The 23,492-nt window shown below is 36.2% G+C and overlaps 1 protein-coding gene across 2 annotated transcripts in view; it reads left to right on the top strand.

The window, feature by feature from the left end:
• The window catches only part of CDKE;1 (cyclin-dependent kinase E;1), a 56,681-nt gene that overhangs the window by 26,297 nt on the left and 6,892 nt on the right, over positions 1 to 23,492 (top strand). Inside the window, exons 12-16 of one of the 2 annotated variants that reach the window (XM_089987857.1) lie at positions 3,081 to 3,113; positions 3,290 to 3,398; positions 3,945 to 4,139; positions 4,234 to 4,306; positions 7,221 to 7,551. In XM_089987857.1, the coding sequence (XP_089843983.1) occupies positions 3,081 to 3,113; positions 3,290 to 3,398; positions 3,945 to 4,139; positions 4,234 to 4,305 (409 nt within the window). In that variant the 3' untranslated portion in view covers position 4,306; positions 7,221 to 7,551. Of the gene's footprint in view, positions 1 to 3,080; positions 3,114 to 3,289; positions 3,399 to 3,944; positions 4,140 to 4,233; positions 4,307 to 7,220; positions 7,552 to 23,492 lie in introns of those variants that run through there. The other variant, XM_089987856.1, reaches the window with a different exon arrangement.

Here is a 23,492-nt window from a genome sequence, read left to right on the forward strand (position 1 = left end):
AGAGTAGGCGATGGCGGCCCCGGATGTTGAAGGAGAAGTCTTGAGAAGATGTTGGAGAACTTCGGAGATGTGATTTAGAGTTTCTTTGATATCTCCTTCTTTGGTACTTTCTTCTTTCTTTGGAGAATTTTCCCCAACCGCGACTACCTTTCCTTTGAGTTTTGGACAAACCGGTCTAATGTGTCCCGGTTCATTACAATAATGGCATATTATTCCCTTTCTAGGCCCATTACTATTTTTGTTAAAATGGGGAGGTCTATATGCTTTAACATTCGATCCGGGCCTAGTAACGACCAAAACTTCATCACTCTTAATGCTCACGCCAAGTCGAGTTTCTTCTTGACATATTTCGGCAAGGGCATCTTCAATAGGTAGGGCTTTGCTTCTATGGAGAAGAGATGCCCTAACTTGTTCAAATTTCGGGCGAAGACCATGAAGAAATTGAAAAAAATGTTCCTTTTCAATTTGTTCCCTCCTTAATTCAATATCTTCCGGAGCCACCCACTTAGGCTCAAGAAGAGCAAGTTCATCCCAAAGAGGAGTTAGAGAGCTAAAATAGTCCCGGACACTCATGTCCATTTGTTTGGTGGAACGGATTTTTTCTTGACAAAAAAATTGTCGAGCAAGATCCTTTTGGGTATACATACACTTAAGGAAAAACCAAGCCTCATTGGCCCTTCTAAATTTGGCAATATTAGCACAATTTTTAAGGTCAACATTGTTCATAAACCATGCCAAAATTTTGGCATGGTTACTTTCCCAATCTTCAATTTTGGATTGATGATCATTAATAGCTTTGATGCGCTCATCGCCATCTAAAGATTTTTCAACTTCATTTTCGATTTTGGTGAGAACAAGAAAGTGTTCGGGAGTAGTTCCCATAACAAAACCCCAAAGTTTCTTACCTCTAAGATGATTTTCCATAGCGGAGGCCCACATGAGATAGTTGGACCCATTTAGCTTAAAAGAAAGCTCCACTTTAGAGTCACGTTCCATCGGCACCAAAGAAGTCCTTCCTTTCTTCAAAAAATGAGAGTCACACGTTCAAAAGAAAAACCCAATCACCAACCGAGCTCTGATACCATGTAATGAAAAGAGGCGGAAGCACCAATAGAGCAAAAGTCACTCTTTAAGAGCGACTACTAGAGCCAAGAACACAAACACCAAATGTGCACACACAAAACTCTCAAATATAGAAAATGACTTAAAGTCATAAGTTGGATATTATTGAAGAAAGGAAGAGAAGGGTGAAAAACCCATACCACAAGAGGAGAACACCTCCTCTATTTATAGAGGAGGGAGTCACAAAGAAGGGACTACAAGGGGGCTCCCTTGTAGTCGTTGGGAGCTCCAACGGTCAGAAATCTGACCGTTGGGGCCCCAACGACTACAAGAGTGGGGCCCCTTGTGGTCATCCAAAAGAAAGAAAATAAAAAGAAAAAAAGGAAAAAGGAAAAAAGAAAAAAGGAAAAAAGAAAAAAGGAAAAAGGTAAAAATAAAAAAGTACATTGGCTGATTTACAAGAATACCCCTATCGGGTATTTCAATAAAAGAGAATATGTATATATATACATATATGTATATATATACTTATATATATACGAATGTATATATATAAGTATATGTATATATATATACATATTTTAACAATAATAACCAAAATACCCCTAATGGGTTTCACTTATTATTATTATATATATATACTTTAACATTTAACAACCTCCTCTTGTATGACAAAGATGATGCTACTGTCATTAGCTTTTCCTTCTGATTGTCCCTTGCTTACAGACCCATGGTCCAAGATGCAGGTTGTACTCTTGGAAAGAAGCTGGTAACCTTATCTGGACCTTCTCATGTGCCATCCACATGTTAGCATGTTCATTCTAGTAAGCTAGTTATGCTAGTAACTATTCGAGCATATGGTTCTGTGCTCATTATATCATCATGTTATGAGTTGGTTTTGTGCTCATTATGTCATCATGTTATGAGATGGTTGGATCCAAATTAACTTTGTGAATCAAATCCAGATTTACATTGGGAATTGAGTTTAATCCTTCAATTATGAAAAAGGGACCAAATGCAAACCAGGAAGAGGACATTCTAATGAAAGGTTGCCAAGTCAGGCAGCTGTAGTTTCCCATGGTCTAGAGGATAGTTATACATGCTATTCCAGCTCATACATGGGTCGGATCTTGTCATGTGCTGATTAGATTCTCCCCCTATATTTAGACCATGTGTATGAAACTTTGCCTTATTCTTGGTGATCTTTTCTACCCAAAAGACTGATGCAAGAACGTATAAATTGTTTAGACTAACTTCTTTTATGCCTTTTTTTCTTTGACCTTAAAAAAACCATTTATTTATCACGATTAATATGTTAGCCTTTTTTTCACCAATGGTTGGTGTAAGATATCAAATAATGAAACTGCATTCAGGTCTTACTAATTAAACCTTGTTTAGCTGGGAAAAATTAGGTGAGGGCTCTCTTTTAAGTTGGAAATTCTGAGAGTAGCCACATATTCCAATGAGTCACATGGTATACATACATGTGCATGGGCATGATTGGCCTAAATCATTGGTCAAGTCAATTGAACTGGAAAATTTAATTAACGTCAGTTGTGGTGTTGGTGAAGACTTAAAGGCCAACAATCAGTAAATGAGTTATGCCATATTGTTTGTGCCTTATGGGACCCTCATGTCCAACCATGTCAAGTCAACATGTGAGTTGTCTCATGTGGGCTTTTGACAATGTTGACTGCATATCGATTTAGAACTGCTGAAGCTTTGGCATGATTTAGAACTGCTGAAACTTTGGCATGCTTATGTTAGCTATCCTCTGTGGCACGATCCAGCCAGGTTGTGACATTAGGCAATGCCTATTCTCTGATCTGAAGCTCTACCTGGATCCAGCCACACTGATCAAGATGATGAATGACCACATATTCTTTTGTTGCTTTGTATGAGCCAAGTGCAGAACTGATTGATAGAATTCTTCCGTACTGTAAGCTACTTTGGTAGTACGAACTTATTTGTTTATCGTTATGGATTTCTGCTAAAATGTGTTGTTTTTATTTTAATAGGTATTTTCGAGTGGATCCTTTACCAGGTCGCAAGTAAGTTGCTATTTAAGTTATTGCATGTTATCAGAACATTTCATCATAACAGGCATCAATTATGACACAGTTTTGGCAAAAAGCCTACTTGCTTGTCATTGGTAATTAGGAGGATAAGATGTCCTTGTGAATGAAGCATATATATGACCAGGTAATATGTGAAAATCAATGTTCAGTGCACTTATTCCTTGCCAACCTGGGGACAAAGTCGTTAATTACCCTGCTCGTCCTGTGGATACGTCGACAGATTTTGAGGGGACAACAAGCATTCAACATTCTCAACCGGTACTTAACATATTTATTTCACATGCATTGTGGTTCATAAGTGTCTGTTTTTTCACTAAATAGCAAAGGTGTAACACTACTTTCTATATGAAGCTGTCTCATCTCTCATGTTAAATTCACGGAGATGTCTTTCAAAACTTGACTATTGACTTATAGAGCACGCCTTCTTTCACACATGAAGACATGCACGTGTGGGAGTTCACGTGCACACACACAAATTGGTTGTCATAGCTACTAGTTTTGATCATTTAGAAAATAATTATCTTTTGGTTTGTAACATGTTCTTAAAGAACTTTAGAAATAAAAAGCTTTGTGGATTTTCTTAAGATGTTTTGTTAACAAAATACAAGCAGCAAAGTGCAGGAGAGAATAACTTTTTTGATCTGGATATGATATGTACATTGTAGTAGTGTGTGGGATACTTTATCAGTAATGTAGCTACTTTTGATTTGATATGAACTGTATTGTGTACTTGGAATTTTTGTCTAAGATGAAATTTGGTTTAGGTTGTGTGATTTATCCATTTACATTGATTCGTGCAATCAGGTATCATCAGGAAATGTGGCAGCTGCAGCTGCTGTCAATGCTAGACCTGTTGCTCGTCCGATACAAATGGTTGGCATGCAAAGGATGCCAAATGCAGGAATGGCAGCTTTTAATTTAGCTTCTCAGGCAAGCATGCCTGGCCTGAATCCCAATAATCTTCCAATGCAGCGTGGACCAGCAGCACAGGCTCAACAGGTCAATATATAAGTTGACAGTCTGACATGAATACATCACTTCTTGATAATACATATCTGAATTCTGAAATAATAACGGATTGAATTCTGAACAGCTGAGAAGGAAAGAACCTGGGATGGGAATGCAAAATCCAGGATATCCACAACAGAAATCGAGGCGTTTTTGAGGTAAGCAGATGCTTTATTCCTTTATGAATTGTTTGTGTATATGTAGAGGGAGAGGGTGAAATGTTTGTGTGCATGTAGAGATTTTTCAAGATAATGGTCTGGTCACCCAAAGTGTGCATATTCATATTAAATGATTAGGGCCTATATCAGACAACACTTGTGTCTTAATTTGACATGACAATTCATTGACATGGACACTAGATAAGCCATCACATTTCATGGATGATTAAACCTGTTAGATATGGTCAACTTTGTGTCCCTACCCTCATACATTTTATATCATTTGTTTTATAGTGACTAGTTCTATTCCTAGTATCATGGGGTCTAGAACATTGCTACTTACTGCAATTTGAAAATTGGAAAATGGTTACAATGAAATATGTGAGCATAAAATCTTGATGGGTAGGAAACCCAAGTGTGAGACCATGCATAGGGCGCACAACTAGCTCCTTGATGATCCGAATCTGTTTTTGATGGGGGGTTACTTGCCAAATGCATGAATAAACATGGAAATGCTTAGTTGAGACTAAGATGATAGATTCATGGGACCATAAGAACTCGGAATGCCAGAATCTGTTGAGACCACTGCCACTGATATCGGCTATATTTTAAAAATATCATGAGAAATACTAATATTTTAAGGTAGTCAATATTAAAGGTAATATTTCTTGATATTTTAAATTTTTTTTTTGTTTTTTTTTAAAGTTTGCATTTCCTATTTTTTTGTTTCTTTTATATTTTAAAACCTTTAAAACATGTTTCTTTATGTTTTTGGAAGAAAAATAATGCGCAATTTATTATTTTCTTAGTTTTTTCTGTTATTTATATATTTTTCAATTTTTTAAACTCTCGAGATATTCTCAAGATTTATCAACTTTTGAAAATCTCTCTGAGAAATACCTTTGTCGAGAAATTACCTTTAAAGATACAGGTGACTGGTTGAGACCAAGATTGGCTTTATCGAATTGTATCGTACGATATGTATTATTACTATGAAGGAAAATGATATGATACAATACACAATCGTATCGTGATACGAGTGTGTATTATACCATATTGTATGATACATACTCGTATATCATACGATACAAGGTGTATCCTATGATATAGGCTCGACGCACTTAAAAAGGGTTCAAATCGTAATTTTATAGTTTTGAGTTTTTAAAATTTCTTGAGTGTCGACTCCCTCATTTGTGTAGAAGTCATAGAGAGACATCCTCATACCCTAGGACTTGTGAGAGTGATTTGGGGGCCGATCCATGCTCAAGGAAAAGGGCTTTTGCGGTTTGCTAAAGTAAAAATGCATTTTCAACAAATTTTCACTCAAGAAAGTGGGTTAAGGTAAAAAATCTTTATTATGAGTAAAATTACAAAGATACCCTCCAAAAAAAACTGCCTCGATTTATAAAGGGCCTGATCCACGAAAATTAGAGATTTATATCAAGGTAGAAATCAGGTTTCACACTCCTTCAACAAAGATGGCATCAGATGATCCGGCATGAAAATGGAGCACTCAAGTAATGAGTGAAAACCAATTGAAAATTAAGTGCAACTATTGTCATAATATTTTTGTTTATGTAAGATAAAAGTACGAGTCTTGTGACATGTTCTTAATTGCAAGATATTTAATACTTTGCATTGTTCTTGTAAGATAGTTAACGTTTGATGATGTCTTATGTATCTCATGGAGACGTAAATGCTTCATATGCGATTTTCTGGTTGCATTTTGTGCATTTCATCATTGTTTTGTGTGTTATGATTTTTTCGAATTTTGGCTATTTTTTCTGATTTTTTTTAAAAAATTTTTTAATTTTTTTTAGAATTTTTATTTTTTTTCCAAAATTTATGATTTTTTATTATACGATACAATACATATCTCATTTTGGGCCCGACCGATACGGATTACGATACGATACTCACAACCTTGGTTGAGACCATTAGGGTTGGTAGGTTTTCCTTTGAAATAGGAAAAAATTTCCTATAAGATCTTCTTTAAGAGCGGTATCACTACCAAAGATAACAATACCTACATTCTCATCCTCAAGATTCAACACTATTCCTTTCATACCAGTGACAAATTCCCACCATTTCCCTTGCTTGAATCTTATTCAATACATAAACACTTGCAATCCCATCTCCAATGGAGACAACGGGACCAATCTCATCCACTGAAAAATTCATGTAAAAGTTGGTCATTCTTCTTTCTAATAGAGTAGTGAGTTCCTCATCTCTTGGAGAGAATTCCATGTTGAGTCAAGGGATAAGAGAGATTCGCTATACTAACAGATAAGAAACTGAAAATAGTGGAAGAAAAATTCTCTCTAAAAGAGAAGATAGCGAATTCCAGATAAGATCAAGAAAAGAGTACCCAAAAGAACATGAAAGCCAACTGCTAAGGACAAGGTAGTGTTAAAATTGTATATACATGCTAATATGTATATGTACAATATATTATATATGAATATATTAGTTGTAAATATGTTGTAACTATTTTTTTTCTTTTTACTTTAGTTAGGTTCTTTTTGAACTAGTCAACATAAAGTTGACTAGCCAATAGAGCTGTTGGAACTAGTCCAACGGCTACAAATAGAGCCGTTGACTAGTTCCAACGCCTCCATTGAGACTCTCTTGTGTATATTATTGAAAGTTTGTGTAATATAGTGTATTATAAAGGTATGTAAAGTAACCTATTAGACTAATATGTACATACCCTATAAAGAAGGGGCATACTAGACAATTTAGTCTTTTTACTTTTTGAAGTCTCAAGGGGGTCGACCCCTTTATTTGTAAAGGTCTCTCTTTCACGATATGGATTGAATAAATATTTGTGTTCTCTCCTCTCACCCTAACCTCTTTCTCTACTTTCTTTTTGTAATTCCAACATGGTATCAGAGCCTAATGCAAGCTTTTATAGGATCATGGGAGTGAAGACAAGAGGTAAGGACTCCATCTTGGTCATCCATATTCTGTCTTGGAAAGCATGCTGCTGACATCAGCATTGGGTTCACCAGTGGCAGATGCATCTCCCTTGAGGTAACCTTTAGATTGATCTTGATTTTAGAAGCTGACCCAAACAAGAATCAGGTTATTTGGTGGAGATTTGAAATTTCTGTGATTTTTTCAAGTATTTCAGAAAAACACACCTAGAAGGGTCCAGATTTGGGGATTTTGTTGATTGTGAGAAAATCAGTGGGTTTGGATCCTCTTAAAGGACTGTAATCAGGTCGTTTTGACCCTAGAAGACTTTTAGAAGTGGCCTGGTGACCTAATGTGGCGATTTGGGGTAGATTCATAGCAATTTTGATGTTTCTCGTTGTAGCAATAACCGTGTTATTGCATTTTTGGCTTCTTTTGACCTAACTGATGGTTTTGTATCACTTAAAAAGAGTGTAACCAGGTCGTTTTTACCCTAGGAAGCTGATAGAAGTGGTCTGGTGGCTTGATGTGGTGATTTGGAGGTGTGTCGCCTTTTGGTGTGTATTGGGGGTGGTAACAGTGTTTTTGCTGTTATCACCTGTTTTGGTTGCTGTGACTAGACTTTTTATCACACCCCACCTGTATTTGTGGTGGCTGCAAGGCATATCGTTCCGTTTGGTTGGGTTTCGGTGTTTGTTGAAGTGTTTTCAATGCTTCTAGTAGTGAAATTAGCAGTAGCGACAATGTTATAGCCTTGTTTGGCTGTAGTTTGACATATTTTGCAGGTAAACCACATCGTGTAGATTTGGTCAAGCTTTGGTGGTACCGGAGTGGTTTTGTTTTCTTTTTTGTACTCATTCTTGCTTGATAAGGGCAATTTGCGAGGTTCTTGGTAGAAATAACTGTTTGCACATTGGAATTTGTGTTGGTGTACAGTTGTATTTTCTATCTTGAACCTTGGTTTGTTGTAGTTCTCTAGTGCAGCTACATAGTATTTTACAGTTGGGGGTTGTGAATTATTGAGAAAGAGGGAATTCAAATTATTCTAGTGAAGTTGAATGGAAGAGGTGGAGGTAGGTCTGGAGGACGAGGAGAGAGGAGATTTTGTGGAAGAGATGACTTTAGTTTTGTTCGGTGTCACTATTGCAAGGGCTTTGATCATTTGAAAAATTATTGTCCCATTCTCCAGAAAAAGAGAGGTGGTGCATATACAACTTCCACTGGGGGTGATGACGTAATGCCCAAGGATGAGTTGGTTCTTCATCATTTGGTGGTGAAGTGATGGGTAGTGGGCAACTTCGGAGATTTGAACGTGTTCAGCAGGAGATTCAACATCAGATCCAACAATTGCAGCTTTTTGCTCAATCAGCCATTGGCCCTTCTTTCTCTGTCACTGGCACTCCTGCCTCCTCCTCTAGTTCTACTTTTTCAGGTATCTTAGGTCCTTCTTCTGGTTGGTTGATAGACTCTGGGGCTTCATGCCATATGACACCTCATGAGTCTGTCTTTGCTGATTGTCGTCCCTCTAGTGATATCTTTCGCACTGTAGATGATTCGTCTGTCTGTTTTCAAAGTATGTTCAATTACTCGTGATTCTTATCATAGTAGTAAATTCAATCTTTCTCAAGTTTATCATGTTTCATCCCTTGCTACCAATCTTATTTATGTGTGTCAAATTACCCAACTTAATTGTAATGTTATCTTCTCTCCTCTATTGGTTGTATTGTGTAGGATCAGTTGTTAGGAAAGAAGATTGGGATTGACTATAGAAAAAGAGATTTATACTATCTGGATTGGATTGCTATGAGGGAGTAGAAGGAAGTTGAAACTGAATATGGAGCTTTAGTTTTAGATGAGTCTGTTTTGTGGCACCAGAGACTGGGGCATATTTTCAGCTTTAGATTGCAAAGTTTAGTGTCGTCAGGAAGTTTTGGAAAATCTAAGCTAGTTGTATCAAATCATGTTAAAGTTTGTGTGAGTTGTAAATTAGCCAAAAGTCATGCCTTGTCATTCAAGTCTAGTGATAGAGAATAAAAAGGTCCTTTTGATTTGGTACTTTCAGATATATGGGGTCCTCCTGTTGTGTCAAAAGGACAATCATCTTATTTTGTGACTTTCATAGATGATTGTACAAGATTTACATAGATATATTTTCTAAAAAATAGAAGTGATCTTTTTGGAAATTTTAAGAGCTTTTGTGCTATGTTTAAAAATCAATTTGCAACCAAGATTAAAACTCTACGTATTGATTTTGGTGATGAATACATTAGTTATGTGTTTGAAAGGTTCCTGCAAGAGAGATGTGATTAATCAAAAGTCCTATCCTTACACTCTTGAGCAAAATGGTGTAGTCGAGAGGAAGAACAAGCACATCTTGGAAACAACAAGAGCTCTTCTGTTTGGAGGATAGATACTCAAAGTGCTTTGGGCAGATGCAGTTCAATTGAGCGTTTATCTGATAAATCGTATGTCGTCTGGAGTAGTTAAAGGCATATATCCCCTTCTCAGAAATTGGATGAAAAAGTTTCAAATTATGATATGTTAAAAGTGCTTGATTATGTATGTTTTGTTTTGCTAACTGACAAATGAGAATGTGATATACTTTAGTCAGAATAGAGAAAAGTTGAAAAATGAGACTGACCTGTCGGAAGGTGGGAGAGAGAGGATGAACAGTCAAAGGGAGCAAGTTCTAGCTAGAGAAGATAGGTTTGGTCAGACCTATTCAAGGAGACATGATGTGTGATTGGAATTTCATTTTTTGATCAAGTGAAAGGGCAGAGAAGTGAAGAGACCAATCTTGATCCCATTCTTACGGCAACTGATCCGGGACATCAACAACAAAGCTTACAGTTACCATCTTCTTCTTGCACGTCTTCTCAGGTACGTAAAAGTTTTAAACCTTCTGTACTTTCATCCCGTTTTGTGTCTTATGAGTCCTTTCATCCTCATTATCATGTTTTTCTAGCCTTAATCCATTCTTATGTAGAGCCTGAGTCCTATACGAGGCAATAGAAAATGAGGAGTGACAGAGAGAGCCATGGTTGATGAGATGAATGCACTTAAAAGAATGCAGGCATGTGAACTAGTAAAACCTTCCCCAAAGAAATGTCATTGGCAACCTATGTCACAGAGACTCGGCAAACCGGGTGCTGCACCCGCGTCGACGCGATGCAGGTGTGCGTGCGGCACTCGGTGTGGTCAACCCGACCCTGGATGCGGTCAACGCACTCAGGGTTATTTGTGTCCAATTTTTAGATTTAAAAAAAAATCGTCCGATAAAATATGTTGCGAAGGGGAGGATTAGGGCAATTTTTTTTTGCCCTAATCCTCCCTTCCTCTCCTCTTGAAGCCGACGTCGATCGACCTCCGTCGGACCCTGACACCACCGTCAACCGCTCCGTCGGACCTCTCTTCCTCAGGTACGTTCTCTCATCTCCGACTCCCTCTGCTCTCCTCCTCTCCTCCTCTCCTCTTCGACCCCTCCCCTGCACAAAGAGGGAGGAGGCTCGACCCTTCCCCTGCCAACAGGGAGCGCAGGGAGGGGGCTCGACCCCTCCCCTGCACAAAGAGGGAGGATAGGGAGGGGGCTCGGCCCCTCCTCGACACTCAGAGAGCGCAGGGAGGGGCTCAGACCCTCCTCTGCACAAAGAGGGATGACAGGGAGGGGACTCTGCCCCTTCCCTGCACAAAGAGGGACAAGAGGGAGGGGACTCTGAAATGAAATAGGGATCTTCGAAACACGAGCTTCTTCACAAGGGAAAGTGTCATGAATGACACTAAAGCATAAAAAAAAAGGGTATAACTGGAAACAAAATAAAAAGGTATTCTTTATTGATATGAAAAACCAATTGCTTAAGAAGCATTGGAATGGAATACAAGAGGGGCTGCACCCCTTTATATACACAGTTGAAAGAGGACTCAATAGAGCTGTTGGACACAGTCCAAAGACTCTAAATAGAGTTGTCAACTCTATTGCTAGTCAAGTCTGGACCGAACTTGACTAGCAACAGTCATTCTAGTTCAAACTGAACTAGATGACATAAAGACAAAATAAAAATAAAGGAAAAAAGATACAGAAAAAAAAGAAATAAAAAATATATTTATATATATAATAATATATTATTATTATATATATATATATATAGTTTTACATTTTAACACTCCCCCTCAAACTTACGGTACAATGAGCGAAAGTTTGTCTAAGAGAAAGTGAAATCGGGGAGCAGCAAGAGGCTTGCTTTGTAAAGAAGTCTGCCTGCTAACTGATATTCTGAAGTGACATGGCAGATCGATTATCCCGTGTAAATATTCCTCTATGACGTAGTGACAATTCATTTCGATGTGTTTGGTGCGTTCGTGGAATGTTCTGTTACTGGCAATGTAGATTGCACTTTTGTTGTCAGAGCACATTTGTGAAGCCTTTGTTGCTTCAGCTCCTATGTCAGCAAACAGTCGTCGGAGCCAAACTACTTCCATGGTCGTAGTTGCCATGACTCTGTATTCAGCTTCGGTGGATGAGAGAGATACCTTCTGCTGCTTTTTACACCTCCACGAGATGAATGATTCCCCTAAAAAACACAAAAACCAGTGGTTGAGTGACTGTTATTGGGATTACCTCCCCAATCAGCATCAGTATATGCAATTAAATCAAGAGAAGAGGAGGAAGATAAGAAAAGTCCTCATGAAAGAGAGGACTGGATGTATCTGATAATACACATGATTGCTCCCATATGAATAGAAGTAGGAGCATGTTGAAATTGACTTGCTGTGTGAACAACATGTGCTATATCTGGTCTGGTGATGGATATATAGGAAAATGCCTCGACAAGCTGTCTGTAAGGAGTAGGGTCTGCAAGAAGTTCTCCATCATCAATCTTCATTTTAACATTAATAACTTCTGGAGTGTCGACTTTCTTATAATCAGTAATACCAGACATGAAAACAATATCAAAAGCAAATTTAGTCTGAGATAATAAATATCCTCTAGGAGAATAAGCAACTTCAATGCCTAAAAAATATCTCAACAAGCCTAAATCAGTCATTTCAAAATGAGATTTAAGCGATGTTTTAAAACCTGTGACTCGAGACTCGACTCGTTCTTTATTGACTCGTGACTCGGCAGGTCAACTCGGTGACTCGGACCGGGTTTTGTTAACTTTTGATTTTTAAAGAAAAACAATATATAAATTATCATTTAAACATATAAAGGTTTGTAGAATGACTTAATTACTAGTTTAATTGATTAATAAGTAAAATAACATTAAGTAAAACTATATCTAACTTATAATTACTCATCTAATTGCAAGAAATCGAACAACCAAGCAAAACAATAATTCAATATTTTAGAAACAAGCCCTGAAGTAAAGTTAAGTTAAAAACTTACAAGAGTAAGAGTAAAAACTAAAGTAAAGATAATCATACTTGAGCAATCTGCAATGCATATCAGCAATAACCATACTAGACCCATGACCATATAACAAAATTACAAAGTTCATAAGTATAAAGTTAATGATCATAACACAATGACAAAATCAAATTTCAAACATCCAAAATTCATCCACTTTTACAAAATATGATATCTCAATTCTTAAGTCAAGAGTCAATGACTCAAATATCAAATAGAGGCGAAGTGCTATTATTTGGAACTTCATTTGAATCAATTCTTGAGTTGGAAGTAGAAATTAATGGCTGAATTGGAGTACTAGTGGTCGCATTTTCTCTTGTATCTTCATCTTCAACTCCATCACCACCTTCATCATCAATAAGATTAGCTTCTTCAATGTTTTCAACTTCCATCTCCAAGTCCTTTAAGAAATCCTTCATTCAATAAAATATGACACATTTGAGTTAGCATGTAACAGAGAAAGACAAAAAATTAAATTAAAAGAAATTTAATCAAGTTAAAATATCAAACAAACTTTTATGGTTTTACCTCATCTCCATCTAAAACTCTTTCTTGCATGACCCATTCATCCATTGGTGTATGCAAATATATATTGTCCAAAGAAATTGAGTCAAGACGTGTTCTCTTTAATTGCTTTTCTCTCAGACGTAAATTATAATGGACAAACACTAAGTCATTAAGTTTCTTTTGAGCTAATCTATTTCTTCTCTTAGTGTGAATTTGATCAAAGGTACTCCAATTTCGTTCACATACAGATGAAGAACATGTTTGACTAAGTATACGAATAACAATTTTTTTGAGATCGGGGGCACATATTCCATGCATTTTCCACCACATTGCTGCATAAACCCAAAACACACAAAAATGTAAAGTTGATTAGAGAAATATTCTTTTGCACAACACAACAATAATGTTAAAGATAGATCACCTGACTTGTGCTCATCTCTAGTCATAACAGCTATAGAAGTACCAAATTTTGCACTTGCATCTTCAAATAACTCAAGTTGCTTGCATGCTCTTACTCTAGCTGAAATATTTGGCTCCAACTTCTCAATACATTTAATTAAACCACGCCTTACTTCAGGATGTTTTGTGAATTACATGAAATAGTGAAAATAGTCAAATACATTAAAATGATAATTGATAAAAGAAAGTTCATATTCAGAATTTAAAATAATTAATAAAAAGATATAAACAAATACATACCTTAGAAAATTGTGGACTATAGTGGTATTTGAGATTAAGATAGTATGTTGTTGTATGAAAAGAGTGATGAAGTTGATTTTCCCAATGATTGTCGATTATTTTTCAATAAGGTTTGTACTTTTTCTCCTCATTGTTATGAATTTCTTTTATAGCCTCTTTGGCTCTATCCATAGCTTCATAAAGATAACCCATTGTAGGATTTTCTTCTCCATCGACCATTCTCAAAACTTTGACTAGAGGTTCTATTGATTCTACGACTCTCTAAAAATTACTATTCAATAAAATATCCTCCATCTCTTTTCCCTCAGCAAATGATGAATATTTTGAATTGTTCCATTCATCTGATGCCATCATTTTTCTAAGACCACTTCGATGTTCTATCATAGATTGAAGCATGATAAAATTAGTGGCAAATCTTGTAGTAACCGGCCTTAAAATTTCTTATTGGAAAATTGAGTCCTCATTAGGTTCAAAACAAAAGCATGATTGTAAATGAACTTCGTGATCCTTTTTCCTTTTTCCACACATCCAGCTATGCTTTTTTTCTTAGACAAATCTTCAAGCATGAGATCTATGCAATGAGCTCCACAAGGAGTCTAAAATATGGTTTTCCTCCTATCCTCCAACATCTTTTCAGCTGCTTGATAGTTGGCTGCATTATCTGTGATTATCTGCCTTTTTTCAATTTCAAAACATTATTAACATACTAGACAAATTATAAATATCAATGTTCAATAGAAAATTACAAAAAAACAAAATGATATATACCTGAACAACATTCTCTGCACCTATTGTTTCCACCACTTCATCAGATAATTTTAATAAATTTTCTCGATTCTTCACGATACTTGTTGTATCAACTGATTTCAAGAAGTAAATACCCCTTGGACAATGAACCAAAAAAATTATCAATGTCCTTTGTGTTGCATTTTTCTAACCATCAGCCATAATAGAACAACCCATTTCAGCCCAAGACTCCTTGTATTCTTTGAAATAATCATCAATTTTTTTAATTTCTTGTAATAATCTTTCAGAAATCTCAGATGAAGAAGGCAGCTTCAATCCCATTCCTACCGAGGAACAAACTTCAATCATCTTCGTAAAATAAGGAGAATTGACTGCGTTGAAAGGAATGGCTGAATGATAAAAAAGTCTCGCAATAGCTGAACATAACCTATCTCTAGCTTTTCTATCCAAAGCTGCTTTTATTTCAAGTTGTTTCATTGATGGAGACCCTGCCTTCACTTGAACAAAAGCATCAAGATTATGCTTTTGGGCATCATTCATCAATTTTTTTCCTTTTATATATCTTTTCTCTGTAGACTCATCACTTTCATCTGACAAGTCCATATCATTATCATTTACTTCAACAAAGGAACCAATCTCATTTACGATATTTCTCTTATATAATTTGTGTTCCTTAAATGACTCCAAATTCTTACAATTTTTTTTCTTACAGATTCTTCGACTTTGTCACATGATTCCACCTCTCCTTCAATACCAGCAAGATGATACTTAAGTCTATTAATGTCACCACTCATTTGTTTTGTACACCAAGTACATTTTACCCTTTTCTTTTTCTTATCAAGTGGTAAACCAAAATCCCGCACAGGGTCCTTTTCTTTAGTGAATGTTGTTAGAGTACTTGAAGATCCTTCTTCTGACATTTCTTTGATGATTTGATAAATCTAAAACTGTTAAATTTGAAAAGTTAAAAACATAGATACGTTAGTAGATTATGCACAAAGTTATGATTCCACACAGGGTCCTTGTCATGCCATGTTTCCTCTGACACGTTGCAAAAATCATGTACTTTTAAGATAGACAAGAACCCCTAGAAGAACAAAGGGTTACATGTGACATTTATGCATCGTATCTATTTTTTTCTTAGACAATCAAAACATAAAAAGCAAGGTAATTAACAACTTCAAGGAAACATATCTGTGTTTTCATTTTTTTGATAATAATTTTGAGCAATCGAAAGACCCAAATGGGTTGCTTGGATGGCCTCAGGCTCGGTGGTTTCCCCATTTCCATAAGGAAGAAGACTTTTGGAGATCGATTGAAAAAGTCGATAAACATGATAGGTATAACATTAGCAAGGCATATCTGCAGATCTTATGAAAACCATATCAGTGAAATGTACCCTGAAATCGATTGAGGATCGGTCCACATGAATCCTCCAATCGATTGAGGTTCAGTCCACCTGAACCTTGCAAATAGATTTACAAGTGGGTCAAAAGAATCAAAACTGCACCTGATCCCAAAAATCGATGCACACATAAAACTATACATGGTACATAATGCACATAAACTGAACATTGTATATGCTCATCAGCATAAGCAAGTTATCATTTTTTTTACTATTAAGTTATTAACACATGCATGCTAAAAACCAATCAATGCATGAACAACAACAATAAAAAACCATTAGTGCCTGCTTCGTTCCCAAAAAAAATTAATGATACAGGCAAAACCCAAAGTCAAAACCAAATAAGAATCCAAAAAACATGTACCCGTTAAGGTATTCCTTAGATTGTGTGCGTATGACACACAACAAAAGAAATCAGATTTGCGTGTGTGCACAGTACACACCACTAACCTGATTTGAGTTACAGCATACATACCTTCACAAATCTTGCCAGAAAATTGCGTCGGAAAATCGCACGGCGACGCATTGTTTTTGCTGGAGAAGATGCGTCGGATTTGCAACGATGCCTTATTGTTCACCGTCAATGTGCTTGCTTCGTTCCCAAAAAAAATTTAACGATACAGGCAGAACCCAAAATCAAAACCAAATCAGAATTGCAAAAACCTGTACCCGTTAAGGTATTCCTTAGATTGTGTGCGTATGACACACAACAAAAGAAATCAGACTTGCGTGTGTGCACAGTACACACCACTAAGTTCTGATTTGAGTGTGCATACAACATATATACCTTCACAAATCAGACCGGAAAATCATGCGGCGACGCACTGTTTTTGCTGGAGAAGATGCGTTGGATTTGCAATGACGCCTTACTGTTCACCGTCGATGTGTTTTCGTCGGAGTTACTGTTCACGCCGAAGTTATTGTGCCTTCGTCGGAGTTATTGTTTGCACCGAAAATACAAAATGCAAAAAAACAGGTTGTGCCTTCGTCGGAAACTCCTTGCAATGATGCCTTACTGTTCACCGTCGATGTGTCTTTGTCGGAGTTACTGTTCACGCCGGAAACTCCTTGCCGGCGTCGCTGTTCATGTTGGAGTTATCGTCGGATGGCTGGAGCTGCAGCCGCACCACACCTTCTCGGCTTCTCCTCTCTTCAGTCGAGGCTTGAAGCCTTGAACACTGAAGAGTCGAAGACCCTAAAGACCCTTTAAGGGTTTTCGCTAAAAGGTAAAGTAATAACAATTTCAAAATTGTCATTATCACGAACCAGCGGGTCTTCAGTGACTCGTGACTCAGTCCAAGTCGCCCGAGTCCAAGAGATCCTTCCAACGAGTTTTGTCAAGGCAAATGTGTCAGAACTCGCCCGAGTACACCATGACTCGTGACTCGGCCGAGTAAGCCCGAGTCTTGGCAACCCGAGTTTGCCTTGTCGGGTTGACTCGTTGGAGGGTCGAGCCGAGCCGAGTCATCGAGTTGACTCAACGAGTTTTAAAACCATGGATTTAAGAAGTGTTTTGATCGTTTCAACTCCCTGTTTATCGCTTTCAGTGATGATCATATCATCCACATAGAGAAGAAGCACAGTGATCCCTGCATCAGAATTCTTAATAAACAAAGCAATGTCAGTTAAACAGAATTGAAAACCAATATCAATCATAACACAACTAAACCTATCATACCAAGCTTTCAGTGCTTGTTTAAGTCCATAAAGAGCTTTTTCTATGCAAAGGACTTTACCTTTAGGAATACTTAGACCAGGAGGGGGTTTATGTATACTTCTTTAACTAGCTTTTCATTTAAAAATGCATTTTTGACATCCATTTGAAAAATAGACCATTTTTTTATATAAGCTAAGGCAATTAAGGTTCAAACAGTTGTCATACGAGCCACCGGAGCAAAGGTTTCTTCATAATCAATCCCATATTCTTGGGCATAACCTTTGGCTATTAAACGGTCTTTATATCTTTCAAGAGTACCATCACTCTTGGTTTTAATTTTATAAACCCATCGATATCCTATAGTTTTCTTACCTGGAGGAAGATCTTGAATATTCCATGTAGAAGCCTTTTCAAGTGCATCTAATTCAGCTTTCATGGCTTTTATCCATTTGATATCATTTTTTGCTTGAAAATATGTGGATGGTTCTTCATATGAGTGACTTAATGCAATAACTGCCCTATATGTGGGTGAGAAAGACTCGTATGATACAAACTTTTCTAGAGGCCTCGAGACTCTGGATGATTGTCCAGTTGGAATGTTAGAATATTTTTCAAGTGCACATGGAGGATTAGACTCTTGTCGCCTGGAATATGGAATACTAGTATCCCTATGAACTTCTTCATTTTCAACATTATGATTAAGATCAATAATTCTTTGATCATCATCAAAGTTACAGTCAAGGTCATATTTATTAGATGTTGATGCTAGATCTAGCAAAAAGGAGCAGTCAGTGACGCTTTTTAATTTTCTAAAATCAAAGCAGCTCTCATTTTCAAGAAAGGAAACATTTCTAGACACATTTAGTCTATTATTTTTTAAGTCAAAACATCTATAACCTTTCTGATTTTCAGCATATCCTAAAAAGGCACAGAGAATCGCACGAGAGGAAAGTTTATCATTTTTGTCAGTAAATATGAAACATTTGCACCCAAATATTCTTAGTCTAGAGTAGTCTGGAAAAATGTTCATAAGTTTTTCAATGGGAGTGATATTTTGTAACGAAGAAGATGACATCCTATTAATAAGATAGGTGACAGTTAAGACAACTTTTGCCCAAAAGTCTTTCGGGACTTGATTTGCTATTAATAAAGTCCTAGTGGTTTCTATAATATGGCGATATTTTCGTTCCGCCAGTCCATTTTGTTGAGGTATATAAGGACAAGATCTTTGATCTGTGATGTCATGCAATTTAAGATAATTTTGAAAATCTGTGGATAAAAACTCTCCCCCTGAATCTGTGCGAAAAATAACAATATCATTTTGAAACTTGTTTTTAACCATATTATGAAAAATTTGAAAGTATGAAAATACTTCAGACTTATGTTTGAGAAAGTAAATCCACGTATGTCGGGAGAAATCATTGACACAAATAACATAGTAAACAAATCTTCCTTTAGAAATTACTGGTGCAGGACCCAAACATCCGAGTGTATTAATTCAAGTGGTCTTGAAGAGAAAAAGGTTTTGTTCTGAATAGTAATCTTTTCATTTTGCTGAGAATATAATTTTTACAATCAAATGATTCAGAGTTACAAAATTTCTCTAGATTTGGAAAATGTTGAATTTTGGCTATATGTGGGTGACCAAGTCTCTTATGCCACAGTTCTAACTCTATTTTCTAAATATTATAACAAAAAGCTTCCTTCGGCATTTCCAAAAAATCTATGTAATAGAGTCCTCCTTCTCTATGGCCTTCCCCAATCAGCTTGCCTGACTGGCGATCCTGTACCCAACAACCATAAGAAGAAGATGAAATATCACACCCATAATAAAAAAATTTAGATATAGATAAAATATTTAAATTTAATTTGGGAACATGTCTAATTTCTGGAATAGAAAATTTCTTTGTTTTATAAATTTGTTCAAAATTGAATTCCTTCTATTTCAAGAGAAGTCCCATCAGCAGTAAAGATCTTTAAGACACTTGTTTTATTTTTAACACATTTGGATAGACTTTGATTATTTAGGGTCATATGAAAAGATGCACCAGATTCGAGGAGCCAAGAAATTTTACCTGGATAAAAAAAAGATGAGGTTGCTGCGCCGGTTGAAGCTTCAGATGAGGAAGAGGCACCTTTGATGAGAGGCTGAAAAATCTCCATTAGTTGGGCTAGGGAAACTGCTGCATCCTGATCTTTAGGCTCCGATCCAGCAATTGCAGCTCTTTTTTCTCTCAGCTCCTTAAGTTTGGGACATTGTGGTCTGTAGTGTCCCGGTTCATGACAGTGATGACAAATAACTTTCTTCTTATCATAGTCACCATTTTGTCGGTTAAAGTGATGATATGATCGAACATGATTTCCTAGTCTAGACACGACTAAAACGAAATCATCTTCAATTTTTGAAGAACCTTTCCAGAGATGATTTTCTTTCATTGTTAACTCTTCAATAGTTTTAACAATAGAAGGAAATTTTCCCCAGTGAAGGAGGGTCGATTTAGTGGTTTCAAATTTCGGCCTTAATCCAGTGACAAACTGGTAAAAATGTTCAGCATCGAGTTGTTTCTGACGAAGCTCGATGTTTACTGCACAATACCACTTTGGTTCTAAAAGGGAAAGTTCTTCCTAAAGTTCGGACAACTCATTGTAATATTCACGAATAGTTTTGTCTTCTTGTGTCATCATTCGAACTTTTTCTTAGAGGTTGCACACGTATGCAATAACTTTAAGGAAATACATATTCTTAAGGTATTCTCATGCCTTATCGGCATGATCAAATTTGGCAAGACTTGAGCATTTTTTAATGTCAACGCTATTGATAAGCCATGACATTATCTTCGCATAGGATATTTTTCATTCTTTTTATTTCTTCTCGTATGAGGCAAGAGCTTTGGTTTTCTCTTCTTCCGATAGAGGGACCTCTTATCTCCCTCCTTTTTAGTAAGAGATAGTTTAGGTTCCGAATCGGAACCATCCACAATCCTCCATAGGCTTTTTCCCCATATATGGTGCTTCTTGATTAAAGCCCATGTTACATAATTTGTATCACTTAGTTTCATAGGCATGATGGTGACTTTATCATTGTCATCCATTGATTACAAGGAGAGAAGGAATAGGGATAGAAGAGAAACGAGAAGAGAAATGAAAAAGAAAGAAGAAAATACAATACAACAAGATGTGAAATCTTTCCCAATGAAGTGATAAAACACTTCTTTTCAAGTGGCGAACACTTTTGCAAACGGGCATGAAAACCGAGGCAAATTTTTCTCAAGATCTATTACTTCCGCGGCTCTGATACCATGAAATGAAATAGGGATCTTCGAAACACGAGCTTAGATTCACAAGGGAAAGTGTCATGAATGACACTAAAGCATAACCCTTAAAAAGGGTATAACTGGAAACAAAATAAAAATAAAAATAAAAATAAAAAGGTATTCTTTAATGATGTGAAAAATCAATTGCTTAAGAAGCATTAGAATGGAATACAAGAGGGGTTGCACCCCTTTATATACATAGCTAAAAGAGGACTCAATAGAGTTGTTGGACTGTGTCCAACAGCTCTATTGCTAGTCAAGTTTGGACAGGACTTGACCAGCAACAATCATTCTAGTTCAATATGAACTAGATGACATAAAGACAAAAAATGAAAATAAAGAAAAAAAGTTACAGAAAAGAAAGAAATGAAAAATATATTTTTATATATAATTAATAATATTATTATATATATGTACAGTTTTACATTTTAATACAAGAAAATACATGAAGAATATGAGAAGAGGAAGACAATGAATGATTCTTATGCAATTAGTGTCATTTTTAAGCCACCAAGAAGATGCTAAAAAAAAAAAGAAAAGTGAATGTAGGAGGTGGAGGAAGAGGAACGATACAAGCATCATTCAATACATATGGAAGGGAGGAGATGAATAGAAAAGTAGCGAGGTATTTTTATTCTAGTTCACTCTCATTTAATGCAGCTAGAAATCCTTATTGGAAGGATTTAGTTACTTCTTTGGCAAATTGTAATTTGAGTGGCTATGTACCTCCGAGCTCAGAAAATATATGAACCACACTTCTTGCAGAAGAGATATTGCTAGAAATTAAAAAATATTCATAGGAGAAAAATAGAGTTTCCATTGTTTCTAATGGGTGGATAGATATTTAAAGGCGTCCACTAATCAATTTCATTGTTTCTTCGCTTAGTGGCCCAGTATTCTTGAAAGCAGTTGATGCATCGGGGGAATATAAAAATGTTGAGTATTTGAAGGGGTTATTTATAGGAGTAATAAAAGAAGTGGGTGATAAGAAAGTAGTACAAATCATCACAGACAATGCTCTAGTTTGTAAAAGTGCAGCATTGAGTTTGGAGAGTGAGTATCCTCATATTTTTTTGACTCCCTGTGTAGCACAAAGCTTGAATTTGGCCCTCAAGAGCATCTGAATCCCCAAAGAAGAAGAAAATTCACCAACATATGTTCTATGTTCATGGATTGAAGACTTAGAAAAAAATATCAAAAACATTAGGAATTTTGTTGTCAACCATCATCATGCTAATGTTATATTTAATAGGCATTCTGGCCTGAAATTGTTGAAGGTCGCTGAAACACTTTTTGCATCCATCATTGTGATGGTGAAGAAGATTAAGGAAGTGAAAAATGCTTTGGTTAGCATGGTGATTGATGAGAATTGGACATTCTATCGTGTTGATGATGATGTCAAGGCTCAAGAAATTAAGAAATTTATTGTTGATGATAAGTTTTGGAACAGGGTCGTATATTTTCTTCAATTTACTCAACCTATTTGGGAAATGTTGAGAGAAGTTGACAAGGATGAGACCATGTTTCACAAAGTTTATGAAACGTGGGATAATATGATTGAAAAAATACAAGTTGTAGTTTTCAAGCATGAAGGAAAAAATCCTGCGTTGGATGATTCTGATTTTTTTAACCATATTCATTCAGTTTTAGTCAGAAGATGGGATAAGAACAACACTCATTTGCATTGCATGACACCTTCTCTTAATCCAAAATATTATGCAAAAAAGTGACAGGAAGGTGGCATTGGTCGTGTCCCTCAAAATTTAGACCCAGAGCTATCAAGGCATAAAAATGTGTATGACAAGACTTTATCGAGAATCACATATTTTAAATCAAGTTACACAAGAGTTTGAAAAAATTGCATCTTCGAGATTATATGGACAAACATTACTCGCGAGAGAGAAGGATAATATAGATCCTATTACATGGTAGCCAACATTTGGATCAGAAACACCTCTTCTCCAACGTCTTGCATTGAGATTGATATCCCAGCCTGCTAGTTCATCATGTTGTGAAAGAAATTGGAGCACATATTCTCAAATCCACAACATGAAGAGAAACAAACTCACCAACCAACGTGCAGATGATTTAGTATATGTTCATTCAAATCTTTGACTAATTTTGTGAACCAATGATGAATACAGGTATTAATTTGCTCTTAGTTATTTAACTATTTTTTAATTTTTTCGTTTAAATATACTTGTATTTAAAATTTTCAAATTGGGTTTGTAATGCTGACAAGGATCATCTAAATTTTGGAATGTAAACCCAGAAGAGTGTGACTTAGAGGGAGAGCATGATTTCAACATTACAAACATGGATTTATCTGAGTCCAGTCTTCCTTCTACTGATGCATTTGATGATGAAGAAGAAAATTATTAGGATCAATTATCTCATCGTCATATACGTTGTGTAGGAGATACTTTTGGTATGTAATTATGCATTTTTTGTTTCTTTTATTAGTATACTATATAATTTACTTCTTTTCTGCTTTACTTGTTTGATTGTTTTTATAATTATGGTGTTGGTTTTTATGA

Source organism: Nuphar pumila, chromosome 14 (assembly GCF_984573655.1).
Source record: "Nuphar pumila chromosome 14, dmNupPumi1.hap1.1, whole genome shotgun sequence".
NCBI classification, from domain to species: domain Eukaryota; kingdom Viridiplantae; phylum Streptophyta; class Magnoliopsida; order Nymphaeales; family Nymphaeaceae; genus Nuphar; species Nuphar pumila.